Source organism: Balaenoptera borealis (assembly GCF_965194805.1).
Source record: "Balaenoptera borealis genome assembly, chromosome: 7".
Lineage (NCBI taxonomy): Eukaryota > Metazoa > Chordata > Mammalia > Artiodactyla > Balaenopteridae > Balaenoptera > Balaenoptera borealis.
In genome coordinates this window covers 56,842,572-56,868,758 of record NC_138864.1, presented here as the reverse complement: position 1 = coordinate 56,868,758, position 26,187 = coordinate 56,842,572, and the positions used below count along the sequence as shown (strand labels likewise).

The window sequence follows — 26,187 nt, the reverse complement described above, 5'->3', positions numbered from 1 at the left end:
TTAATTAAGTCTACAGTTAGGGACCACAACTAAGAAAGAGAAGCAATAAAAGGATGGAGAGAAGCTGGTGTCAGAGTAATAGAAAATGAAGCAGATTGCTTCATGTTGCAAAAGTTAAGGGCTGATAGTATCCCCCAAAGGACATTCAGTGGTTTGCTGGAGCTGGCTCACACCAGCCTATTGTTCATATAGCCTCCCAATTCCATGTTCAGTGACATCACATTGTAAGATTAAAATCATCCATGTTGGGAGTTTTTACACCAAGGAAATGGGCAAAAGCTATAAGTTAGGGCTTTTCCTCCCTTGAAGAACTTGTAAAACATCTACCAGCATGGCACTCACTGACGACATCTCTTTTCTGTTACTTCTTCTGCTACCTCGAACATCAAATGATGTGGAAACATGAAAGAAAACTGAGAAAATTCAGGATTTGGGCAATTGATAGGACTTTGGTAACCTTGGAGGAGGCAGTTTCAAGAGAGTGGTGGAAGGCAGACTGCAGGTATGAGCAGGTGCCAAGGAACTGGAAGCCACAGAACAAATGGGTCATGTCTGGAATTTGGAAGTTAAAGGAAGAGAGACAAAGCTAGAAGTAGAAGCAGTGGAAAATGAAAGTATGTTTAAAAGGAAAAAGTCTGTATAAAGTAATATTAATTGAAAGGAGAGTTTGGTTTGAATCCTAACTTAGCCAGATGGAGAATTTAGGGTTGTTGAGGACTAGAGAGGTAGCAAACGTAACATACTCAAGGAGAAAAGTTAACTTTCTTTAGACAGAAAATACATAAACACAGACAAACATTAAAATATTTATGGAGTTGGGGCATGTAACTAAGGGGTCAAGTATCAAGAAAAATAGAGAAGGAATGGGTTCAAAAGCGTATGTTGTAGTTATGCGCTTGATACACTGATGAAAAATATTAAGAACTATGTTTTCCCTCAATAAGCAAATCTCTGCCAGGCAGAGTAAATACAACTTTTTCTATACTGAGATTGCCTTAACAAAGCCTGATAGAAGTCCAGCTTTCATCAATGCAACAGTCTAATCAGTTGTTTGTCATCCTTTGCGGTATAGATATATGACATCTGGACTCAAGTTCTGAAATACTTACATTTTTCTTCAGCATTTTTTTATTTTCTAAGATCATTCTATTTTCGTACTCAGCAAGTGAACATATGTTATCACAGGCAAAGGCACAAAAGGTAACTTCCATACATTAATTAACTACAGACTTTATGAAATTATGTCCAAATATACATACACATTAAGGCCACCAAGGATTCTAAACTTTGTAATAAATTAAAGAGAAAATGAAATCGTTTTCTCCGGAAAAGTTTGAATGAGTAAAATAAACAATTTTCTTTCCGGAATGATCTAAGTTAAGTTCTCTAAAACTGGAAATGAGTTGTGGACTGCCAAGATCTCTTCCAGGTTTACGTTATTTTATACCTATTCAGTGCTCTAAAAATAGATCTTCCTCTCTTGCTCAGTGTTATGCTTTAATGGAAGATACGCAGAAATGCTGCACTAATGCTTTGACTAATCAAAAGGAAAGCATGCTCTTCAGGGTTTGTTTTTCTTGAATTACTCCTGATCACAGAACAACTTCCATCAGCCTTCTTATCTTTATCACAAATATTTGACACACAGGCATCATTCTTGCCCATTTACTCTTAGCTTTTTGATGTTAAGTTCATGGTGTTTATGGGTTCATCTTTGAATAAGAAGCATGAGGCTAATAAAAGCGGAGAGTTATTAATTTCTCATCTATGTGCTTTGATCTCTTTATATAAAGGGCAGCAGCGTCAGTAGGCATTTAATCTACCAAAGCTGAGCAGTTTCTAAGCTCCCAGAATTTGTGTAGTAGGAATATGTCTTTGGTTTATCTTCCAGATACTAGAGGACAAATAAGAAGGTAAAGGAGCAATGAAAAAGTAATAAGTGGGATGCCAAAAGAAATGAAATGGAATAGAGATTTAAAAAAAAAAAGTTTTCCAAATTTAGAGTGCTTGTTTCCAAAAGCCAATCAGACTCACTAGATAACGAAATGCAACATGAACAAAAGCAACTCAAATTTGAGCAAAGCATTCTATGTCTTTTTTTAGCTCATAAAATATGAATAGTATAAAGAATGCAAGTGGTTTTAACTACCTTTGGATAATTACATTTTGCCACATTAAAGGATTAATAATCCACCTAGTTTCCTCATAAAACTATTGGAGCAACGTTTTATTTTAAGTACAATTATCTGAAGAAGTATCAAGGCAAATTTGTCTCATTAATGATTATTATATGCATTTTATCTTCAGTGCATCATTTACAATATCGAGGTGGGCCTTCCATCACCTGTAATTGGTAGCTACATAAACATTATTGAAATGAGGTTGCCGTTATCTTTAGAAAAGAAGGGAGACTAACATATCTGGGGTCCTTATTTCCTTAGAAAGGAGACGGTACTTGAACTTGGTTAAAACTTGACCTAAGATTTTCTTGGAAAAGTCTCTTTGGGCACAGCCAGCTGTGTTTGCTCTAGAAATAACCACTCGAAACTTCAGGGGTTAAACATGAGCCACAGGAAGACAGAGGACCCATTCCTTACTACTGCATCAAAATAGTCTAACATCTTAGGAGAACCAGCTGGCTAAGCTATTCCAACCAATTCTTAATTAGGAAGAGAATACAGGTCACCTGGTTATAAATCCGAGGCCATCTCACTATCGTATTGCAACAAATTTATTTCAGTAGTAAACAGTTTTAATAAATGCTAATTTAAGTCTTATAATTAGCTGGGCTTTGGTTTTCTGAAATTTCCTATTGTTTGTGATCCTTAACAATAAACCTTAATAAAGAAAAATCTAAAATCGAATTCAAATATTAGTGTCTCTAAATACATTTTTAAATACCTTTGTAATATTTAACCTAATATGATTATTACTTCTGTTTGATTTTCAGTGTGGTAATCAGATATATAATGCAGAATTAAACCAAAGATCATAGGAATACAATGTGTTACCCCATGTATTACACTGTGATATCTTTTTTTCTTTATTCCATCATCTCAAAAAATGGAGTATGTTTTCGGAATTAAAGATTATAGCACAAAGCATTACAGTACTGTACAAAATAAACAATGATAATCTAAATATTATGTCACTGTGCCAGATCTTTAATATAAACAATGAAGATTTGAGAAATTATTCTATACATTTTACCAATGGTAGATGAATTTCCATGTAATACTCTCCCCTTTTTTAAGAAATTATAAATATACTTCCTACTGTAAAAGAACAGCAAATCATAGATTTAAGTACTAAGGCTAGAACTGAGCCAGGCCCAGATACAGAACCAGACAATGCCACATCCCTGTAAGCAGAATCCAGGCATTGCAGTGTGAGTCGGAAAATCAGAAAACCATAAGACTTGAAGGACATTCCTTTTACCTTTTGCAAGAGATATTTTCCAAGGAAAATTAAATGTTGTTAAGCCAGTAAGAAAAAGCTGGTCAGCCAGGATTTTTTTTCTCGTTTTTTCCATGCATTACCATTCTGCCAGTTTCTCAGAAGAGAAGGCTTAAAATCACTGCTGACTTTCCCCTTACCTACATTCTTTCTATAGTTACTCTCCACTATATTACTAAAAAATTAGTATGCTTTACTCCCTTTTCCAAAATCACTCAGTGTCACACAGTTGTCAAATTCACCTCTTCCTCTTAGACAAAATAAATAATAATAACATATATTTAGCTATTACAATGTGCAAAGCATTTTCCCAAATATTTCACATATATTATCTCACTTAATCCTCCAAACATCTGATGAATACGATAGTATTATTACTATCATTTTACAAAAAAAATGATTTTTTTACAAAAGAAAAAAAAGATTCCTAAAAAAAGTCAAATGACTTGTCCAAGGTCTTAGGGCTAATAGATGGTAGAGCTGGAACAGAAATCCAGACAAAGAATCTTAACCTCTGCTCTGGCAGTCATTCAAGACTCTCCAAAATACATATATCCAACCATGTCTCCCCACAATTAATAAGATGCACTCTCTCCTCAAGCCCACATATTCTCCTCAGTGGTCTCTAGAAGTCATTGTATCCAGAAGCACTGAAATCCCCTTCTAGTCCTCTCCAATTATTCAAATGTTACCCATCCTTCAGGACTAGGATGTGCCCTCTGACAGCTCCTGCCTCTTTGATCTTCTTTCATTTAGTTAACTCTGAAAGGATTTATCATCAGCAGAGCAAGAGAATAACTGTGTGTAAAACAAACCTGGATTTAAATCCTAGTTCTGTCACTTAACAACCATGTAATTCTGAATAGCTTACACAAATGCATTCACTCTCAGTTTGCATATCTGTAAAAAGAGGATGGTTCTAACGTCTTGCTTACAAACTTTGTTAAAGTAAATGAGATATTGCAAAGAAAATGATCATAATGATTAGATGACACACAGTAAATATGCAATAAATTGCAACAACTATTATCATTCTCATTATTAGTTATATTTACTTATTTCAGCATCTAATCATATACTTCTTTAAAATATAACAATTCAAATATTAACAGTTTATCCCAATTCCCATGCCAAATGAAACTTGGCTTTAGAGAAAAAAAATCATATTTTTCATTCTGTTTGTGTTTGTTGTAGCTCCTAGGGATGCTGAGAACTGATAACGCTGAGAACTGATAATCCCAGAAAACATGTTAATTGTATGGATTAATTTAATACTGAAAGCAAGGATACAGAGGCAAGATTCTAAAAAAGTAGGAAGAACTCCATATAGAATTTTTATTCACCTATAAAAGTACTAATAAAATTAGCTGTTTGAGGATTACCTACTTTCCCATTTTTAATCTAGACTTAGAATAAAGTGCTCTGAACACTACAGCTGTCAGTTATAGAGAATGAGGAGGGAAAAGATTGTAGCTAGAAGATAGAACAGAGAATTAGATCCTCACTGATTAAGTACAGATGGCAAGAAGACATAAATATATCTTGCTGGTTACAGCTGTCTATAGGTGAGCGGTTTCTGAGATGAAAAAATATTACAATTAGGAATGTCCACTTCATTGGGCTTTCATAGGGAAGATGGCCCATTCTGATAAGTCAAATAAGAAATCAGCCTCAACAGGTTTATTGGAGCCCAGTGGGCATTGGTAGTAGGTAATTTAAAAGGGGAAGTGAAACTTTAGTGTCCTTAGTGAATAAATGTCCATATTGAATAAGAGCGAAAGAGCATAATCTTTATTGTTAGGCAGGGAACCAAGGTGAGAGAGTTGTTAGGGAAGTTATTATCATATATGGTAATAATCTCCAGAAGGTTAAGTAAAGAGTACCTAATTTAGGACTGTGAATATCTTGGTCCTGAAATCCCCAGCATTTCCACTTGTAAAATACAACTGTTTTTAAAATGGGTTATTTTTCTAATATTTTATTGGTATCTATTTTTTTAAAATTAAAGCTCAGAAAAATTCCAATGAATTTTTACTAACTTTCACAGGAAAATCTTGGCAAGAGTTAACCATCTTTGTATAAGCATAAATAGATTTTTTTTCCCAAAAGAAATACTCTGAAAAACATGTTCTGCTTATAATCATATTCCAAGTTTTATAATTTTGCTTTCACGTAGGAATTACAATGCCATCAGAAAAGCTGAGTAACTTTTCTTAAAATTTTACTTAGGGAGACGGTTAATTTAAAAGCGTCTCAGAAGTCTCCAGAGAGAGGCTTTTTTTCATCTTAGAAAAGAATAAGGGAAAGTGGCGGGGGGTGGTGGTGGTGGTGGTGTGATGAATTGGGCGATTGGGATTGACATGTATACACTGATGTGTATAAAATTGATGACTAATAAGGACCTGCTGTATAAAAAAATAAATAAAACAAAATTCAAAAATTTTTTTTAAAAAAGAAAAGAATAAGAAGTGGTCAAAAGTACTGAAGAAAAATCTGACATACTACTAATAATCCATTCTTTAATTGGCTGAGGCTTGATGAAGATGTTGAGGCCAATTTTGATAGTATCCTATCATAGCTTGAAAAAAGAAAAAAGAAAAAGTGAAATGAGTTGCTTAAACTCCCCATCCTAACCGTAACTCCCAGCTCTGCCACTCAGCCACTATATTGGATTTGGACTGGATGGTCAGAGTATAATGGTTAAAGTGCAAGGACCCCAAAGTCAAGGTTTGTGCTCCAAACCTGGTTCCATGACTTCCTAGCTACGCATGGTTGAGCAAGTTACTTAGCCTCCCTACAGCTTAGATATCATGAGTATCTGCCCCACAAGTTTTTGTTGAAAGGATTAAATAAGTTAATTTTTGAAATGTTACTGGAATAGTGCCTGGCACAGAGTAAGTGCCAGATAACTATTAGAAAAAATAAAAATAGAACAAAGGAAAAAGGGAGAAGTTGAAAAGCAAGGAAAGTGAGTGAAAAGAACCTGACTGTAGACATTGGCACACATAGGAGGAAATTCTCTAAATGTGTGCCCACTGAGGAAGTGAGATAAAGGAAATAAAAGCAGCATGGGAACCACAAGAACTTGTTATCTCCCTGCCCCAATTTCAATTCCCTCCCTCTGTACACCCTACCCAGAACTAATATAAGTGTGTTTTGAAATCAACTGCTTAACTTGTAAATTGATCATATTTAAGAATCATCTCCTTCCTAGGAGAAAAATACTGTACAACTATTTTTTTTTCAGAGAGATGGAAATCAGTATACATTTACCCTTTACTTTACATGGCCTAAAAGGTAAAGATTCTCATAGATTATTTGGAATAGCTTCAGGCCAATATGCCATGAATTATTTTCTAAACATTTAACAATATGCATCAAAGTGATGATTGTTAGTGTTAATCCCAATAAATTGAACAATAGCCCCTAGAAAGACACATAGGGGCTTTCCTTTCTGCTTCTGAGTGTTTATCAGCCTCAGGCGTAGACTTAGTCATTTGTGATTTGGGCTGTGCAAAAGTAAATAAAGGAAAAGTAGCATGTTTGTTGGCCTCAGTGAAGACTTGGGGGAGGACAAACTGTAAACAACCACAATCAGAGAGAAGTTGGATACTTAACAAAAAACTCTTTGATAAATAACACTTCGATAAACAACTCTAAATAAAACCTTTTTAAAAACAGAGCTTATTAAGAAAAAAATAAGTCCTGATTTCAATTAGACAACGTTTTTTAAAAGATTTTTTTTTAGAGCCATTTTAGGTTCACAGCAAAATTGAGAGGAAGGTATAGAGATTTCCCGTTTATGCCCTGCCCCCCACATGCACAGCCTCCCCATTATCAACATCCTTCACCACAGTGGTATATTTGGTACAACTGATGAATCTACACTAATATATCATAATCACTCAAAGTCCATAGTTTACTTTAGGGTTGACTCCCAGTGTTGTACGTTCTATGGGTTTAAACAAATATAAAATGTTATGTATCCATCATTATGGTATCATATTGAGTATTTTCACTGCCCTAAAAATCCTCTGTGCTCTGCTTATTTATCCTTCCCTCCCAACCCCTGACAACTGCTGATCTTTTCACTGTCTCCATAGTTTTGACTTTTCCAGAAGGTCATATATTTGGACTCGTACAGTATATAGCCTTTTCAGATTGGGTTCTTTTGCTTAGTAATGTGCTCTTAAGGTTCCTCCATGTCTTTTCATGGCTTCATAGCTCATTTCTTTTTAGTGCTGAATAATATTCCATTGTCACACAATATTCCATTGTACCACAGTTTATTTATCCATTCACCTACTGAAGGACATCTTGGTTTCTTCCAGGTTTAGTAATTACGAATAAAGTTGCTATAAACATTCATGTGCAGGTTTTTGTGTGGACAAAAGTTTTTAATTCCTTTGGATAAATACCAAGGAGCATGACTGATGGATCATATACCAAGAGTATGTTTCATTTGCCAGAAACAGCCAAGGTGCTCCAAAGTGATTGTATATTCCCACCAGCGATGAGTGAGGGTTCCTGTTACTCCATATCCTCAACAGTATTTGGTGTGGTCAGTGTTCTGGATTTTGGCCACTCTAATAGGTATGTAGTGGTATCTCAATTACACAATTTTCTAGTCAGTTAACTAAAATATCAGAGTAGCATATCACGCACAGTACTGTTCCTTTTTTATTTCTTAAAGATTTCTCATTTTTAGCTCACTCAGTAAAAACTGATCTGTAGGTTGTAACGCCCTTCTTAGTATATAGAGATAAATGTAACCTATGCAGAGGAAATATGGCTTAAGCCTTTGGCTAGTTGTGGCTAAAGAATCTTGTTTAGAGAGTCAGGTTTCAGGAAACCAGAAGCCAGCCTGCTGAGACTTCCACTGTAGCTGCTAGAATTCAAATCAAGTAAAACTTGATTTGACTCTTGACCCTTCATGGAAAAGGTTGTCTTGTCCTGCACACCCAGCTGACATAGTTATTTCAAAGTAAGAAAATTTTCTCAAGAAATTAATACCCAGTTCTATGCTCAAAAAGGAAGTAGATAATACAGCTTTTGCCTCCTATCAAGTCATCATCTAACTAAAGAGATAATCTTTCCTTAACTGAAATATCTTGAAAATGTTTACACTCATGTGAGAGAAAGATACAGAACATTTTATATGCGCTCATCCCTGGAATATTTTTATTTAAGTCAATAAGAACTGACTCACATTTCTTTATGGTATTAAATAGAGAAAATATTTATCTAACTTACACCTAATAGTATACCTTTGTTTTAATATTAATAAAAAATTTGCATTTTAAATATTTACTTTGTTCTACATGCTGTCATTCTGTATTTGATGTCTATAGTTATTGTATGCAAAATTGTAAAGGAGATAATGCTCGTAGATATCTCTAGCTATCATTACCAATGAACCCCACACCACCTACTCTCTTAATGCTTTTTGTCACCAAACATTATTTACCACTAATGACTAAGTCTGTGCCTGAGGCTGATAAATACTAATTATTATGTCCTTTTTCCTTGTCATGACTGGGCTCCAACTCTTCCCTTCAAAGTTTATCTGTTCTCTGCCTCAAGTTATTATAGCCCTACATACTAACTGCCTATTTAATTTGGTCAATTTATTTGATAAAAGGCCATGGAGATACGCAATCCAATAGGAGAAACATCAGTATATCTTAAAGGTTCTTAATACCTTTAAAGAGTGATGTGTGTATATTTCAGATAATATCAATGGTTATAGGGGCAGTGACTTCAGCTAGTGGATCCTCTAGGACACTCAATCAATCCACGTATGCAGGGCACTCTTGACTGCATTTGATTTACCTGGTCTGCAGTTTTTTACTATTTAGACAAATAGAAATCTTACCTCTACAGCAACATCTCCAGCTTTTCCTTGGTGAGGAATTTCATATGCCTCCATTTGTTGCTTTGTGAGTCGTACTAACTTTTCAGCTAGTTTCCTCCAGCCTTTTCCAAGCCTGACAGCTGAAGTCAGAATAGCAGCCTCTTGGACGAGATGTGCTACTAACCCCTGGCAATCAATCTTCAGCAGAGCCTGCAGCAACAATTGCATATCATAATTAAAAGCAACTAATTTGAGCTTTTTTCTATAAATTAAATTTGTCATTACATATTCTGGAAACTGGCATCCTTTTTCTCACCACACATATATTTGAATTTTCTAAAATTCAAAGAGTTGATTTACTTTTTAAGCAAATCCAACAAGCAAAGTACAGAGACCACAACTAGACCAGAATTAGGGGAGATTTAGGACTAACTCATTAACTAATTATAGGAGCTTGGGTAAACCACTGAACTAATATATTTCTTAATATCCTTAATTACAAAACGAAGAAGTTGAATTAGCCACTTCCAAAGATACCCTGAGGTTCTAGCAGTCAATAATTTATCAACCCAGGGATGATTATTTACTATACGAACAGTAATTACTTTCCTTACCAGAGGACTGGCTACAGGATTTCTATAGAGTGAGCACACAGTTGCTGGTAAACATTATTCTATTTTTTTTATCCAAATGTGATTTAAAACTTCCCAGAATCATGTGTATTGCATAAAAATGAAACACTCCGACAACCTTGAACAAAGCTATTAATATTTATGACTTAAAAAAAATTTACTCTCTCCCTTCACCACCAGTGTAGTTTTGCTAAATTTAAATCTCAAGGTATCAAATATAAAACACTGAGGTTTCAACAATGCACAGTGGAAAACCTTCAGACTCTTTCTTCCTTAATTAAGCATCTGAGCTTTGTCAGTCACCATGCATGTTTTAAAACAAGTCTATGAGTTTCTCTTTTTCCTTGAATATATTTTTAAAGTACGAGATTAGATTTATCTCTTTTCTGTTCAAATAAAAATGTTCGGGGGCTTCCCTGGTGGCGCAGTGGTTGAGAGCCTGCCTGCCAATGCAGGGGACGTGGGTTCGAGCCCTGGTCTGGGAGGATCCCACATGCCGCGGAGCGGCTGGGCCCGTGAGCCACAACTACTGAGCCTGTGCGTCTGGAGCCTGTGCTCCGCAACAGGAGAGGCCGTGACGGTGAGAGGCCCGCGCACCATGATGAGGAGTGGCCCCCACTTGCCGCAATTAGAGAAAGCCCTCGCATAGAAACGAAGACCCAACACAGCCATAAATAAATAAATTAAATTAAAAAAAAAAAATGTTCGGTAGCCCTTCATCATTTAATGGCACTTAAAAGCTTTATCATTATAAAACAATAAGTAAAAATGAATTACCAAGTAAGTACACTTACTATGCAAATAAAGTTTCAAGGGGTAGCCTCTATACAATATGCTTCATTGTCTTCTGGTCAGATAGCCAGGCCTTAGCTCTTTCCATTCAGAAATTCTGAAGCCTCCACTGAGGCACAGTATAAAATTTTAGGAACTACTCCCTTGAATGAGCTCTCCACCAGCACTGTCTAGTTAGTCACCAAAGCTACTCAATTATCATACACCAACATAGAGCAGGTGTAACCAGGTTTAAACTTTCAGATCGTTTGGCCAATATACCCTTTTTTGCCACTAAGAGAAGCAAGAAAGCAATTTTCAATTCAGACTTTCATGGCTCCATGCTGAACATGAGCTCTGAGAGGTAATGATCTATTGCAAAATGCATGTGCAGCTTCAACCAGGTAGATCAGCCAATGACTGTAAATGGCCTGGGTTAAGTGAGAATGCAGCACACCATCATAAAACCACCTATTTAACAATCAGATATTGGGCTTTAAAAATTCACCCCTCACAGTATCACTGTAGAAACATAAAAATAACAGAAGGAGAGGGATTGTTTTATATATATAGTTCTTTATTATATAAATTATTGTTAACATCACAGAATAAATTTCTCTCCAAAAATTTCTCTCCTCCTTTTGCACTTTGGTTAAAACTTTGCTCCTCTACATGAACCTGCCTCATCTATGTGAAGATCTACATCTCTTACAGAGCACCAGCTTTGCACAGTTATAGTGATATTTACTACACACCAACATACGTACTCAAACAAATATTTTTACACACATACATGCATTGTTAATACCTTTGTTTCAGGAAGACATAGTGGTTTTACGTGTGGCTTTGGAACCAAAAAGGTTTCAAATCCCATCTCTGATACTAACCAACTGTCAGAACTTGGGCAAGTTGCCCAACCACCCAAGACTCGGTTTCCTCTATTTGAAGATGAAGATACTAACCAGACTTACCCCGTAGAGTGGTTAAAATGGTTAAATGAGAGAGCATGTATAGAATGTTGGGGACAGTGCCAAACACATAGAGAACCCTAGAGAAGTGGTATATATCATTATTATTATTTATACAGTCACATTTTAGCCATTTTTAGAAATAATGCTCTTGATTTTTTTTTTTTACTTTTATAAAATATTGAATTTCTACATTTAAGGCAAAATAGTTCTTCATCTTTTTTATAGATCTCTGCTGAGCCTTATACTGGGGTGAATGCTATGTTGGAAAAAAAAAAAAAGAATCCTAAGGGTCCTATTAAAACATTAAGATTAAGAAGGGAATTAGCAATATAATTTTTGGATTGTGATGCATTGCACACAGAGAATGAATATTAAATTTCTAAAGTTAAAGACATTAGTGATATATCTAAAAAACACTAAAAAGTGAACCTATACCAATGGCCAAGTTAACTAGTTTTGTTTCAGTTTGCTCTTATTTACTTTCATGTAATTGGAGCTTCTCTGATATTTTAAGAGCTATCTAAATATTTGAAAAACGAAAAGAAGGGATCTCTTAACTGTTATGCTCTAGCACAAACAGAATCTTTAATCTTCCATTAAAGGATGATCCTTGGGGGCCCAGTTTCTGGGAAAATCACAATTGAATGTCAAATCTAAGAAACCAGTTATATGATCTTGTAGGCAAAGCTCTATATTTGCTGTAAAGTGACTTCAATTTACTTGAGACTGCTGAGAATTTTTTAACTACTCTCATACGTTTACTTATAAATATTGCCAATAAAGTTCTCTATGGTAAATAAATTACTGTGATCAAGCAATACTCACCACAGTAAGTTCATAAAGAAATTTCCTGGTATTTCTATCTGCATGACAATCTTCCTTTAACTTATTTACAACATAAGAAACTTTTTCTGATGCTTTGTCTGCTTGTATTCGATCAAAATCTTCCAGTGCCAGATGTGAGTAACCTAGGACATCAGCTAAAACTTTCCAATCATAAACTTTTTCTGACACCAAGGTCAATACAACTGAGTAGATGTAAGTCAGTTTTTTAAGAGGCAGGGTAATTTGTTCAAGAAGATTCCTGGTTGTGAAGACATTCTCTGACATAGACATTACTTGTTCCTTTGCAATCACCTTGACATTTTTGCAATGTAAAAGTCCAATCCTACCTCTCAGGACTCCCACATACCATTCTTTCACTTTGGACTGTCCAATGGCTTTTACTTTACCTTCTCCAAGAAGAGTTATTGTGTCCCCTTTGAAATATTCAAGTAAGTAGTCAATCTTGCTTTGTCTTAGCACTGTCTTCAGGGTTACCCCATAGTTGGCAAAGTTCAAATTTTTGTTTTGAAATGTAGGATATTTAACATGCACTGTTGGTAATAAAGGAGCAGACTTGATTTCCTTCTCCTTCTGCAAATCACCTGGCAGATTTGAGAGGCTTTTTAGGTTTGGGGCTGGATCAGGTGTAGTAATAAAGAACTGTGTAACTGGTCTACCATTGGGAGGCTCCACCTGAACACGGAAAACTAACAAGTGCATTTCTCTGGAGTCAACTAAAGAGAATAAAAATTGTTGATGAACTACTTGACCTGATTGCAACTGCTTTTGTTTAATTCCTTTCCCTTTTCCTTCTACCTTTACTTCAAAATTAGGATCACATGAAAAGAGAGAAATACTTAAATCTTGTGGCTTTTCAAGTAAGAAGGAATGCTTCCTCCAGAGCTGAAACACAACTGGAGATGTGTTGTGTTTCCCACCCTTCTTAATATCAGAGATTATAAGCCTTCCTGGCATATAACTATGTCCACAAACTGTGAAAATAACAGTGAAACTGGGATGGATATATTTGGGCCCATAAATTCCAACTGAGGTGGTTTTGTGGATATAATCCCAAATGGTGGGAGCTGGTGACTGAGTACCTTTAGTTTGTGCAGCAACCACTAGATAACATCGCTTGACTCAATTCTACTAGCTTGACTTGGATGGTGTCTTTATAAATGTAGCAATTGTTTAATACTTTGAAAGGGCCTTCTTTACCCAGGCTGTGAAAACACACCACTTCTGTCATGACTTGGCTGAAAGGATCCTCTTTCACTTCAGCTCCAATTTTCATCTCTAGCAAAATGGCTTCCATGGTGTTAAGGTTACCTAATATGATTTCCGACAGTGGGTTTACAGTGCATGAAAGATCATGGTTAAGCATCTGTGGAGGATCTAGAAAAGCCCTTAGAGATACCTCTTGGTATTCTCCCACAGCTACATGGCCTTGGGGCACATGAACAGTGATATCTGATTCAGGTAATTGTACTGACCCTCCCTGGTAGTTTAATTTGCAAACTATTGTAGTCTCTGCAACTTGTGTTTGGGCCCATCCAGGACTCTGATTAATTGTATTCAAATCTAGGCAGGAGCGGGCCAGGTTGACTTAACCAAGCCATTTTATAAGCCTCTCGATCATTTTGAAGCCATTCTAAGTCTTGTTCTAAGATCTGGTCAGAGTTATGTATATTCTGATGGGCATGTGCTGTGTCATCTAAAATGTCCAAAAGTTCTGAAACGCTTTTAGATCTTTCAGATTTCCTTGAGGAAGACTGCCTAAGCAACTGATGCACGTCAAGTTCATCACCGGAGGAACCAAAAGAATTTCCAGTTTCTATTTCTCTAAAAAAAAGAAAAGGATCTTCCTTCAAGATGGAAATATTATCTCTCTTCTGGTTATTTCTTAGCTGAATTATGTCATCCAAAAATGGGTTAGATGCAGACAGTTCATTCCAGAATGGATTCGTAGCATTGGAAGCACAATTGCCATGAAGTGTGAAATCATCGGGCCAACTGAGAGGCAAACCTGGGTCTGGTTGTTATTTAAACAAAAACAAAGAAAAACAAAGATGAAGTGGCATTCTGAGATATAACCAAGATTAATTTTTATTATAGCTTAAAAATGCAAGAGTTTTTATTTGCTTTTTGATCTCCAGTCTAATAAATACTATAAAATTAATGTTAAATTTGGTCAAATTTTCATGTTGTGAGGAAAGAGAAATTGTTTTACCAGATTATTTGAGCATTTGTAATGTTACTTTATCTTAAGACATTATGATTTATAAACAAATAAATGTTTAGCAATTTAGATAATAATCACTTAACACATCTTCTTGAAAGTGATCCAGACTACATACATTTATGCCTTGTTTTATATTTCATTTTCATGAAAGAATACCTCCGAACAAACAGAATAATTGGTCAATTATCCAGATTTTTCTAAACATTGAATGGTTGGTCTCATTACATCTAAATTATTCATTTAATGTTTTTCTTTTCTGATAATAGTCAATACGTAAAAAATATCAAATACGTCTGTGAACGGCTAAAATAATTTGTTAAAAAATAATATGCTGAACTAGACAATCATGCATTTCTTAGACTATTTTCTGATAACTTTGTATTGATAAATTTTAATAACATTGAATTTTTTCATGAAAAACGAACATTTCATGAAAATAAACATTGAAAAAATAGACCACTATTAGATTTACTACTTGAAGGAATTCACTGAGCTTTCTCAAGTTTAAAATGGCAAAGAACAGGCTTATTACCACTGCAAAATGGAAACACGTTACTTTGGAAAGTGGGTATTTTAAGGATCAGCAACACATTAAAATACTTATATATCAACTATAATGAATTTCTATATATCTCAAAAATCTTGAATTTTTTTATGTTTAGAGCAACTTATACTTGGTCATTTTGCAATAAATATTGATAATGATTCTGTGGACTTTGTAAAGCTGGTGCTGCTTTAGAGAAAATGAAAGCTAAAAAAGAAAAATGAGTTCAAGTAAGCTTTCAGACTTTTTTGTTTAGTATATATAGAACTATACATCGATTGAAATGAGCTTTAAGTGTCGTATATTAAAAATCAGAAGACGTGTTTTGAAAAATAAATGTTGCATTTCTTTTATTTTTACACTTTTCTTCAAACCCAGTTCCATCGAACTCTCTTAAAACTTACTTTTTCTCTGAGAATCTATTCAATTCTTTTTACTGTATTTATTAGCCCACTCCAACATACAGAGATCTCTTTAACCCCAAAATTCATTATATTTACTGCAATATACCACTCATTTAATAGTTTTTGTCTCCTCATAATATTTATTATATGTTGTTTGACTATTTTATTTTCCTCATCTTTTTAATGATAGTTTTAAGTATTTCCATGATAAAGTTTAGATTTTACCATTCCTTTAATCTTCTGTAGCACTTTTCAGAGGTAGTTCTCCAATAATTAGTGGTGGTGGAAAAAATTACAATAATTATAAATTCTTGTACCTGTAATATTGCAATTTTTTGAGGATTTTTGGGCTTCCACGTCAAACAAATTTCCTTCAGACGTACTTCGTGAAATTCCTCCTGACCAAAAATGGGTTTTTTCACTGGTTAACATTATTCCACTTACTAAGTAAATATAATATATATGTGTACATATATGTATATATATATATATATTTCTTGTAAGAATACATAAACAGGTTGGCATAGAAACCAAACTCAAAGTAATCCACATATTTAAATAGAAAACTGCATATAAAAACACTCTGCATAGGTCCTCTACTTCTGATAGGATGCTGGACTAGATATCCTGAAATAGGTATTATTACTCCATTGAAAAACCCTCAGATCCTGGATTAATACCAACATGCAAACCTAGAAATACATTAGTGATCCTATAAAAAAAAGTAATAATGAAAATCCCAAGGATAACAAAAAGAATAGTAAGTTGAAACTTCAATAAATAGGCATTCCTTGTTTGGTGACTGGAAGTCTAAAAATCACAAAACTGGAAATTCTCCCCAAATCCTTCTGTACATTTAATGCAGTTCAAGAAAAATCACATATTATGTATATGTGTTTGTAACTTAGGCTTTTTAAAAATTATGTAGAAAAGCAAAGGGCTATTCAAGACAAACCAGAAAAAGAACACGATAGAAGTTATGTGTGCCGCCAGGTATCAGTATTTATTATAATTTGTGCTAAGCAAGACAATGTGGATTTGGAACAGAAATAGACTAAGGACACACAATACCCCTAGAAATAGACCCACCCTCACATGAAAACTGAATATATGGCAGAGGTAGCCAGGCAGAGCAGTGTGGAAATAGATTATTCAATAAACAGTGATGGTACAACTGGTTGTCCATGCTGAAAAAACTTACATTGATCATACACAGAAATCTGTTCTAAGAGATTTAAAGACTGAAAAACAAAACTTCAAAACTTAAAAAGAGAGTCTAAGGAATTATCTTTATGCTTTCCGGAAATAGAGAATTTCTTAAGCAAAGCACAAACACAAAATGCAAACCATAAAAAAAAAAGAGAAATCCTACATATCAAAGGACATTGTTTACAAAAAAGTAAAAACACAAGCCAAAAACTGGGAGAAGATACTTGCGCTACATATGACTGAAGAAGAAAAAAGGATTGGATCCTAAAATATATCGAAGACTCCTACAAATTAATAGGCAAAATAAAAACAACATTACAGAAAAATTTGAAGAGATCTGAATAAGCATTTCTTATAAAAAGTAAACACAAATGATCCCTAAGTATATTAAAATATGCTCAATTTATCAGTAATCAGGGAAATGCTAAATGATACCACATGAGATACAATTACCAACCATCAAATTTGCAAAAGTTTTAAAACCTGGCAACACTAATTATTGGCAAAGATGAGGAGCAAAGGGAACATTTATACACTCCTAGTGGAAGTGTCAGTAAGTACAACCACTTAGAAATCAATCTGGTATTATCTAGGAAAGGTGCTTACAGCCCAGTACCCAGCAATTTCAATTCCAGTTATTTGTTCTAGTAAAACCTTCCATATGTGCATCAGAAGATATATACAAGAATGTTCATTACATATTTTTTAAAAATGGGTATCAATCAAAATATCCTTTGCCATATGAATGGATAAATTGTGGTGTTTTAATACACTGGAGTACCATGCAACTATGAAAACAGATGGATTACCAGTAAAAGTATCCATATGTACTAACTGTAGATATGGCATTGCTGAGCTTCAGCCTTCTTTACATATATGTTTTCTTCGAGCCCTATGACAACACTGAAAAATGGGAATGTTAAATCAGATTTCATAGAGTACAAAAATGAATCTCAACAATATGACGTAAGTAACCTACAAGGTCAAATAGCTGGTGAGTGACTGACCAGCCATAATTACTCATGCACATTACAGCTACACTATATAGCCCATAACTCAGGTTGCCATATACCCCTTCTCAGACTCAAAGTTCCCAACAGTACATTCTGAGACTATCCCACCTTCCATTTCCAGTTTCCAGTCATGCTAAACCTTATTTCTTGTCGTCCTTCATCTGTTAATCACACTTCCTTCACCTTTGACTTGTCTTCTTTGCCATACATTTCTTTCAAGTTCTTGACATTTTATTTCAAAAAAGTTTATTTTTTTAGAGAAATTAAAAGCCTTTTCTGGTATAAAAAAAAGAAAGAACAAATTGAAGAGGAGAGAGGAGGAGAAGGGAGGAAAGAAAAGAAAAAGAAAGGGAAAGAAAGGAAAGGAAAAAGAGGTAGTGTTTTCCAAACATGGTGGATAAACAAATGCAAATCTCATTAAAAAAAATCAAATACTGCAAGAGCAATTTTTTTCTCTGATAGGCGAAACTACATGGAAAGTTCGGATGAAAAGTAGAACTTTGCACTATGCATTTTACACTGAACCTCAAGTTTCCTGGCAGATCCTCAAAATTATGTGGTTGATTTTACCATATGTAATGTCCAAAACTAAAGTCTTTAGCACACAGTAGGTAGCCAAAACTTTGCAATAGGAAAACTAAGTTCATATCCTTCTGTAAAATTAAGCAGATTAAATTAAAATGAGAAAAAATATTTAAATAAAAAAGTATTTTTCAAAAAGATAAAGTACACTTTAAATGGAAAACCAGTTTAGACAGAAGTCTACCTAAACTCTTTAATTTCTTGTGGAGAAAAGAGCAGAAAGGAACAATTTATACCCAGGACTCTTTTGAGGCAAATAACCCTTAATGTAAAAAATAGTTATTACCCAGTGGAATACAGTGAGAATGTCTCAACCACATAAGAACCAGGAATGATGCCTTATGAAGTTATGCTCCTGGAGGATTATAACATTTCAGAAAGAAAGGGACAAGGCGGTTGTTAGCTGGAATTCTTTATGGAGTAGTCCTCTTCTCCAGTCACCCAAGCAGATCTTCACTGCCATTTAAGCCAGTAGTTCTAAAATTCAACCCTACCAGAATGACCTGGAGGATTTGAACAAACACCAAACAAAACAGTTTGCTGGAGCCACCCCAGTGTTTCATATCTAGAAGGTCTGGGGTTGCACCTGAGAATCTTCATTTCTGAGAAAGTGGCAAAGTGATGTGATGCAGTGGTTCTGAGGGGTACGTTTTGAGAATCACATTCTAAAAACCACCATGCTCATTTCTTTCCCAAATAGATTTCTCCCTATTCTCTGGCTGTTCCCACTATCCCCCAATGAATCTTTCTCCTCCCAATCTTTTTGTGTACACACACACACACACACACACACACACCCCTCACTGGACTTTGTCCTAAATCTGGAATTTTTTTTTTTCTGTGAATACAGGGAAAGGTGGTATAAGAGAAAATCCCTTGACTGGAAGGACCGTGATTCTGAAATACAGAGGACAGTGCATGTTTACACAGGTGCAAATAGCACTAGGCACATTTATCTTTTCCTTGTGTTTTCTTCCAATTAAACTTTATACTCAATTGCAATTGCTGTCTGAAATGGGAATTTTTTAAACCTCATCTAAAGAAGCATGAGTCAGTCTTTGTTAGAATGACTAAGCAGGAAAAGAGCAGTTTACGACCCACTTAACTGGGGACATGTTCTTGCCTTTTAGAACACAACTATTCTGATTCTACATGATCCACTATTTTTTTTCTTAAAGAACCAATGAATAAAGTTTTGATCTTCATTTATTTTACTGTTTAAACTAGGCCTTAAGTGACTGGGAATATTTACCAACTGTATAACTTAGCAAAAGATCCCAGATTCTTTCTGAAGGGGGGTGGTGCTTGCAAGAGTAACCAGGCAAGCAATACCATTTTAATGAATTATCCCTTTAAAATGTGTTCATTTGAAGTCATTATGGTAGTCATTATACAGTGAAGATTGCTATTTTTAGCCACCCAGTAGGTTCAAAGTATTTTCCAACTAGTCCTTGAATACCTCAGATCTCCGTTATGTTTCTATGATCTGTACTGCATTTAATTCTTGACCTATGTGATATTAAAAATGCTTCCAGAACTTCCCTGGTTGTGCAGTGGTTAAGAATCCACCTGCCAATGCAGGGGACACGGATTCGAGCCCTGGTTCGGTAAGATCCCACGTGCCGCGGAGCAACTAAGCCCATGAGCCACCACTACTGAGCTGTGCTCTGGAGCCCGCGAGCCACAACTACTGAGACTGTGTGCCACAACTACTGAAGCCCGTGCGCCTAGAGCCTGTGCTCTGCAACAAGAGAAGCCACCACAATGAGAAGCCCGCACACCACAACGAAGATTAGACCCCACTCGCCGCAACTAGAGAAAGCCCACGCGCAGCAACGAAGACCCAAAGCAGCCAAAAATAAATAAATAAATAAATTTTTAAAATTAAAAAAATAAAAATGCTCCATATAGGCTATAACTCTTACAGGTGACAGCAAATGCTAAAATGTTAGATGAGCAATTATTGGACTGGTGGACTTCACCTCCAAAAGGCCAAAGTTACCTAAATAACTTTGCCTTCCCTAGAAAATGCAACAGGTATAAAAGGCCTGGGTGGAACACAAAGGAACTATAATCAACAGATGATGCTCACCTACTGTGATTTTACTGGACATTTTCATGGCGTGTATGGCCTCACTGGATGTTAGCCCCCGGGTACCTTCTGATGGGACATTGGCACTCACTGATTGGTAGTGTATATACCCTTACGACTAGTCACTAAATCATTTGAGTGTTACTTCTGGTCATTATGATCAAAGATTTAAAAGACCTGACAGGAGGGGAAAGGGTAAGCTGGGACGAAGTGAGAGAGTGGCATGGACATATATACACTACCAAATGTAAAATAGATAGCTAGTGGGAAGCAGCCGCATAGCACAGGGAGATCAGCTCGGTGCTTTGTGACCAACTAGAGGGGTGGGATAGGGAGGGTGGGAGGGAGATGCAAGAGGGAGGAGATATGGGGATATATGTATATGTATAGCTGATTCACTTTGTTATAAAGCAGAAACTAACAAACCATTGTAAAGCAATTATACTCTAATAAAGATGTTAAAAAAGTTTTTAAAAATAAAAAAATAAAACACCTGACAGGGAAAATATCAGTGGTCGCTTTTCCTAAGAAAAAATGGCTTTATAATATTCTCTAGGGAGGGCAGCAGGGACCCTGGTGCATTAAGCAGTATTAGTAATTAGTATTAGTAATAATCTCTATGATGCCCCCAATTGTAGTGACTCAAAACATTCTATCAATACATCATCTTGTTAATATCACCATGTCAAGATTTCCATCATGTCCTTTTTATCCTATCACCCTTCCATCACTGGCAGAGCTGAAGTTTGGGAAAATTACAATAATTGTGCAGGATAACATCATATTAGCAAGCACAAATCAGAAACAGAGAAACAGCAGACTGGAAATTGTTTTATGTTCAGCTTAATGATGTAGCCAGGAAACCTTCCCAGAAACCTTAGTCTGGAAGGGAAAGTGTAAAGAACTCTAAAGAAATACACAAAAGGAATATTTCAGGCCTGAAAAATAATAAAACATATCCATCATAAGAGCTATTGCTACATTCCTAGTGCCATGCATGTATTTCTCATTTATAACTTGCAACAACGCTAGAAAGTTGGCTCTAAAGGGAAGGAAATCAGGCTTAGGGAGTTTATTTGCCCAAGATTATATAGGTACTAAGCAGCAGAGCCATTATTTGAACTTAGGGATAAACAATTCTAGAGAACAAGGTTTTGAACCCTACACTATGCTTCCTAACCATGGGTCAGACCTTCCCTTCCAAAGAAAGTGAGATTTGAGACTATGCCCGGCCTTGTTGCTAGAGAGTAGCATCAAGCCACAATCTTGACCTCAAGAGATCGTCACCAAGTTCCCAGCAGGGCCCACAAGAAGAGTGTATGACCCATGTAGTCACACAGTGCCCCATTCTCAGCAGGGCCTCAGGCTTGGTCTAATGCTCTGCTGTTGCCATCTTGAAACACTTACTACGTTTTTACAAGGGGTCACATATTTTCATTTTGCACTGGGCACTGCAAATTATGTAGCAGTCTTGGCGCATGGAGTTGGCAACCCTTAGCCTTCAGACCTAAGGGAAGTGACTGCAATTACAGGTGACCATGAAGAAAAGAGGAAAGCATTGTTTTAGAAGAAGAATGCTCATCTTGCAGATGGTAAAACTGAGCTGCGGAGAGGTTAAATGAGTTGCCCAAGGTAGTAGGTTCATCACTGGCAGGTGCAAGAATCAAACTCTCATCTCCTGATTTGAACTCCATAAGAAACAGGGTATGAGACTAGTTCTAGCCATTTCCATGAATTCTGTAAGAACAACAAATGAAATCTTTTAAAATTCTGATGGTATATAATGTCAAAAGTAACAATGGCTTAGATTTTAAGACTTTGAAGCAAAAATGATAAAAAGTTTAACTCAATGGAGTGAAATAAAGTGGTCCCCAGCCTCACGCACCATACCTCCTCCAAACAAGGACTTTTTAGATAGGACATTTGGCCAAGGCAAGAGAAAATCAAGTCCTTGGCAAGGTTGGTTCTACTCATCCTGACCTTACCTCATTCTTGCAACATCTTGCCTTTCACCTCAGAGAGCAGAACTATGTAATCAACATTCAAAAAATGGTAAGAAATCTTCCAAAAGTTCAGAGGCTATTCCATGGAGATAGAAGTGTTTAAGAGAATATTATAGACTTCTGATAAATATTCATTGTACATCATCAATCTTTTAATATTGACCTAAGCATATATAACTGATGATCAAGACATCTGTTTTATTAATTTGAAGTCCCTTCAGTATGTTCATTTTAAAGATGGATTTCTTTTGTGTGTGGATGCATACAAACACACACACACATAAACTCTTCTTTGGTTTAAAAAAGAATTTGAAAATGCTTACAAATACTCAAACTATGCATTTAACCAACAAGTAAGTGTATGTTATTCTTCAGTAAAAAGTAAAACAAAACAAATACGTAAATAAATTAGGGTGATACTTGCAGAAAGTTGGTAGGAAAATAAAAATAAATGATTTTACAAATATCATGCTGTAAGTTCCAGTATATTACTAGCAATAGACCAAAAATTTGGCTCTCCACTTTCTCAGAGACCACAATAAGGAAAACATTACTAGTTACAAGCTACACAGTGAGCATATGATACAAACAAACCACTTAACAGAAGCACCAACATCACCCGGAGTGATGACAAGCTTTCAACTGCTGGGAAGGACATCCTTACCCCACCCTTTATCATATGTTCAACAGTGAGTCTCTGTCACAGAACTCTTTCTTAATATGTGCTGATGGCATCTCAACCAGAGGCAATTCTATCAAATTGGATAGAGAGCAGTGGGTCCAGCTAAGCAGCTGTTTCCCTATCCTACTAGAAGAAAACACGTTAGGTTACAAAAGGACAGCATAGATCATCAGGTCCAGTAAAGCCCACCCTACTTAGTTTCTCTCAACTGAGTTTCTGTTTCCACATTTCAACCCACGTGGATTTATATGTTCTAGCTTTTGATGAGGATCCAAAGAATCACTTTCTCTTGATCCAAACGATCAGCTAAGCTAAAGATGGGAGTCACTCTTTCTTGGGAAATTAAGAGGAGTAGCTAAATTATAGACCTGAACAGAAGATCACTTTACCTCTGCATGTTGCAGTTAGGACATGGGCTGAAATTTTCCTGAGATCACAGTGGTATTAATGCTTCCACATAAAAGCATATAGGTACTAACCTTCTAAGCCATAGAGCAAGGTTAGTACTTTCACTGTGGAAAACGTTTAATGAAGGTGTTATCAAATGCCTGCTGTTGCCATGGTATATTCCTAGTGATATGTCTCTCAAGTTTAACTTTAAGCAATATATGTTCCTAGCAAACCTTGGAAGATGAATTAGCTACAAAACTTTTTTTAATGTGCACACACACACACACACACACACGCATTCCTTGGTTTACAAAGAATTTGAGAATGCTTACAAATACTCAAACAACACAATGCACTTAAACAGCAAGTAAGTGTACATCATTCTTCGGTAAAAAAGTTAAAAAACAAAACAAGTAAGTCAATAAATTAGGGTGACACTTGCAGAGAGGTGGTAGGTAACTGAACAAGTTTAATTATTGCACGAGTTGCTGGATATGACTTTGGCTGTATAATAGTGACCTTAAGCCATTTTTTTTTTGCGTTGTTAAATGCAAGAGAAGTCTCTTGGCTTGTATTTTTCAAAAGGTACAGAGGTCAAGTACTGATTCAGAAGGGGTGGAGCCAGAGTCAGATTTACAATGTGACTAAGGAAGCTGAACCTGTAGGTCTCTGACTTGCATGGCCCTTTCCAGGGCCCTGAGACTAATTCTGTACTTGTTTTCTTATAAGATTTATACCCTGCAAAACTCCACCACTTTATAGAATACGTGACATCATGAGATCTCACTGGTTTTCCACTATCAGCAGTGTTCGCGTGTTTGTTTTTTCTTATGTGTAAATGCATTTTGGCAAAGTACAAAGAAATTAAGCTTTGGAGTTAGAATTCTCTTGTTTCGGACCCCTGGGTATAAACTTGGGAAGGTTACTAAACATTCTGTGATTCCGCTTATCATCTGTAAAAAATTAATAATAATAATAACTATTATTATTGTTGCTGTTGTTGTTGTCATTGCTCTTAATGAGCCCGCATTCTTCATAGTGCTGCTTTAACAGTCAAATGAAGTACTGTATAAAAAGTGGCAGGACCAGGTGATTCCCTTTCTCTTCCTCTTGTCCCTCCTTCCTATTATTCCTGTGCATATAGAAATAATTTCTTCAACTGGGCCCATTCCAGAAGCTTCTCCTATCACTCAGATGGCTTGAGACCCTGACCTCACTCCCTAAGGGAAAAAATGATTGCTGACCAGTTGTGTCTTGGGACCCTATCTCCTATGCATCATTCTTCATAGAATATTTTAACAGGTATCTGTATTACTCCTGCCAAAAAGAGTGGTGGGCTCGTGACAACAGAGGAACTGGGGTGCAGTAGAAAGAATGCAGGCCTCGAAATTAGACAGCTATGTGTTCCTAGCAAAGCTTACAAATGAATTCACTGATCTGAGCATCACTTTCTCAACAATAGAGTATAAAAATATTTATTTTAAATAGTTGTTTTAATGGTATGTGAATTATAATATCAATAAAGCTGTTTTTTTAAACAAAAAGTTGTTGTAAAGATTAAATTAAATACCACAAATCCCCAATTAACACCAATCACTGCTGAAAATGAGAGTTCTTGTTTGTTTTATTTTTTCACATCTGTGCCAGTTCTGTTGGTTTTAGCATGAGTAATGAGTGGCTACTGACAAAGATGCTTAAGGAATATCGGAAAAGAGGAAGCAGAAAAAGTTCTGTGGAAGTTTAATTGCTATTTTAGCATGATTGATTATTCAACCTGATAATGCTCTTTTTACTCTCTAAGGAGGGTAATCAAAAATTACTGTATTTTTTTCTAACTAGATTTTATCAGTCCCTTTGCAACAAAATCTAATATCTTTCAGCCAACACTTACCCCACTGCTACTGGATTAATTATAAGATTCCCCATAGTCTTTGCCAGGAGAAAAACACCCTCTGACAAACATTTTGTGTACCCCCTGGGTTTGACCTTAGAATGCTGGTGTAAATCATTTACATACCTAAGTCTACCTTCTTCACAGAGAGTCAATATGAATGCTCAGTTGCTCTTAAATGATAACCATGTTCATGCACTAATAACTGCTGTGAGAAGAAGCACGTGGATGAAGTTTGGTAGAATTGATAAAATTAAAGAAAGGAGCCCTCATTATGCCACATCATCTAGTATGTAAAGCAGGAGTTTCCCTTAAATTCTCAACAATTTATCATGTCTAAATTTTAATGTTTCAGGGAATCACAGTGTTTTTATTCATCAATTCTATAAACTGAGAATTGTGTGCAAAGTATGAACTGTTTATTAAAACACAAACTTGAAAAAAACTAATATGTGTACATACGTGACTATATATAGTCAGATTGGTAGGTAGATGGATGGTTAGATAGATAGATAAAGCAGATAGATAAAGTAGATAGATACAGTCATATATACATATAGTCATATGTATATATATACATATACTATTTAGTGGAACAAGAAATATGTTTGTTATTAGTAATGCTT

The 26,187-nt window shown here is 35.6% G+C and overlaps 1 protein-coding gene across 1 annotated transcript in view; it reads right to left on the bottom strand.

Moving 5' to 3' along the window:
* The window catches only part of MACC1 (MET transcriptional regulator MACC1), a 288,870-nt gene that overhangs the window by 234,943 nt on the left and 27,740 nt on the right, over positions 1-26,187 (bottom strand). Inside the window, 5 exon segments of the mRNA XM_082398712.1 lie at positions 9,332-9,520; positions 12,510-13,637; positions 13,639-14,110; positions 14,112-14,541; positions 16,017-16,142. Of these exon segments, the coding sequence (XP_082254838.1) occupies positions 9,332-9,520; positions 12,510-13,637; positions 13,639-14,110; positions 14,112-14,541; positions 16,017-16,142 (2,345 nt within the window).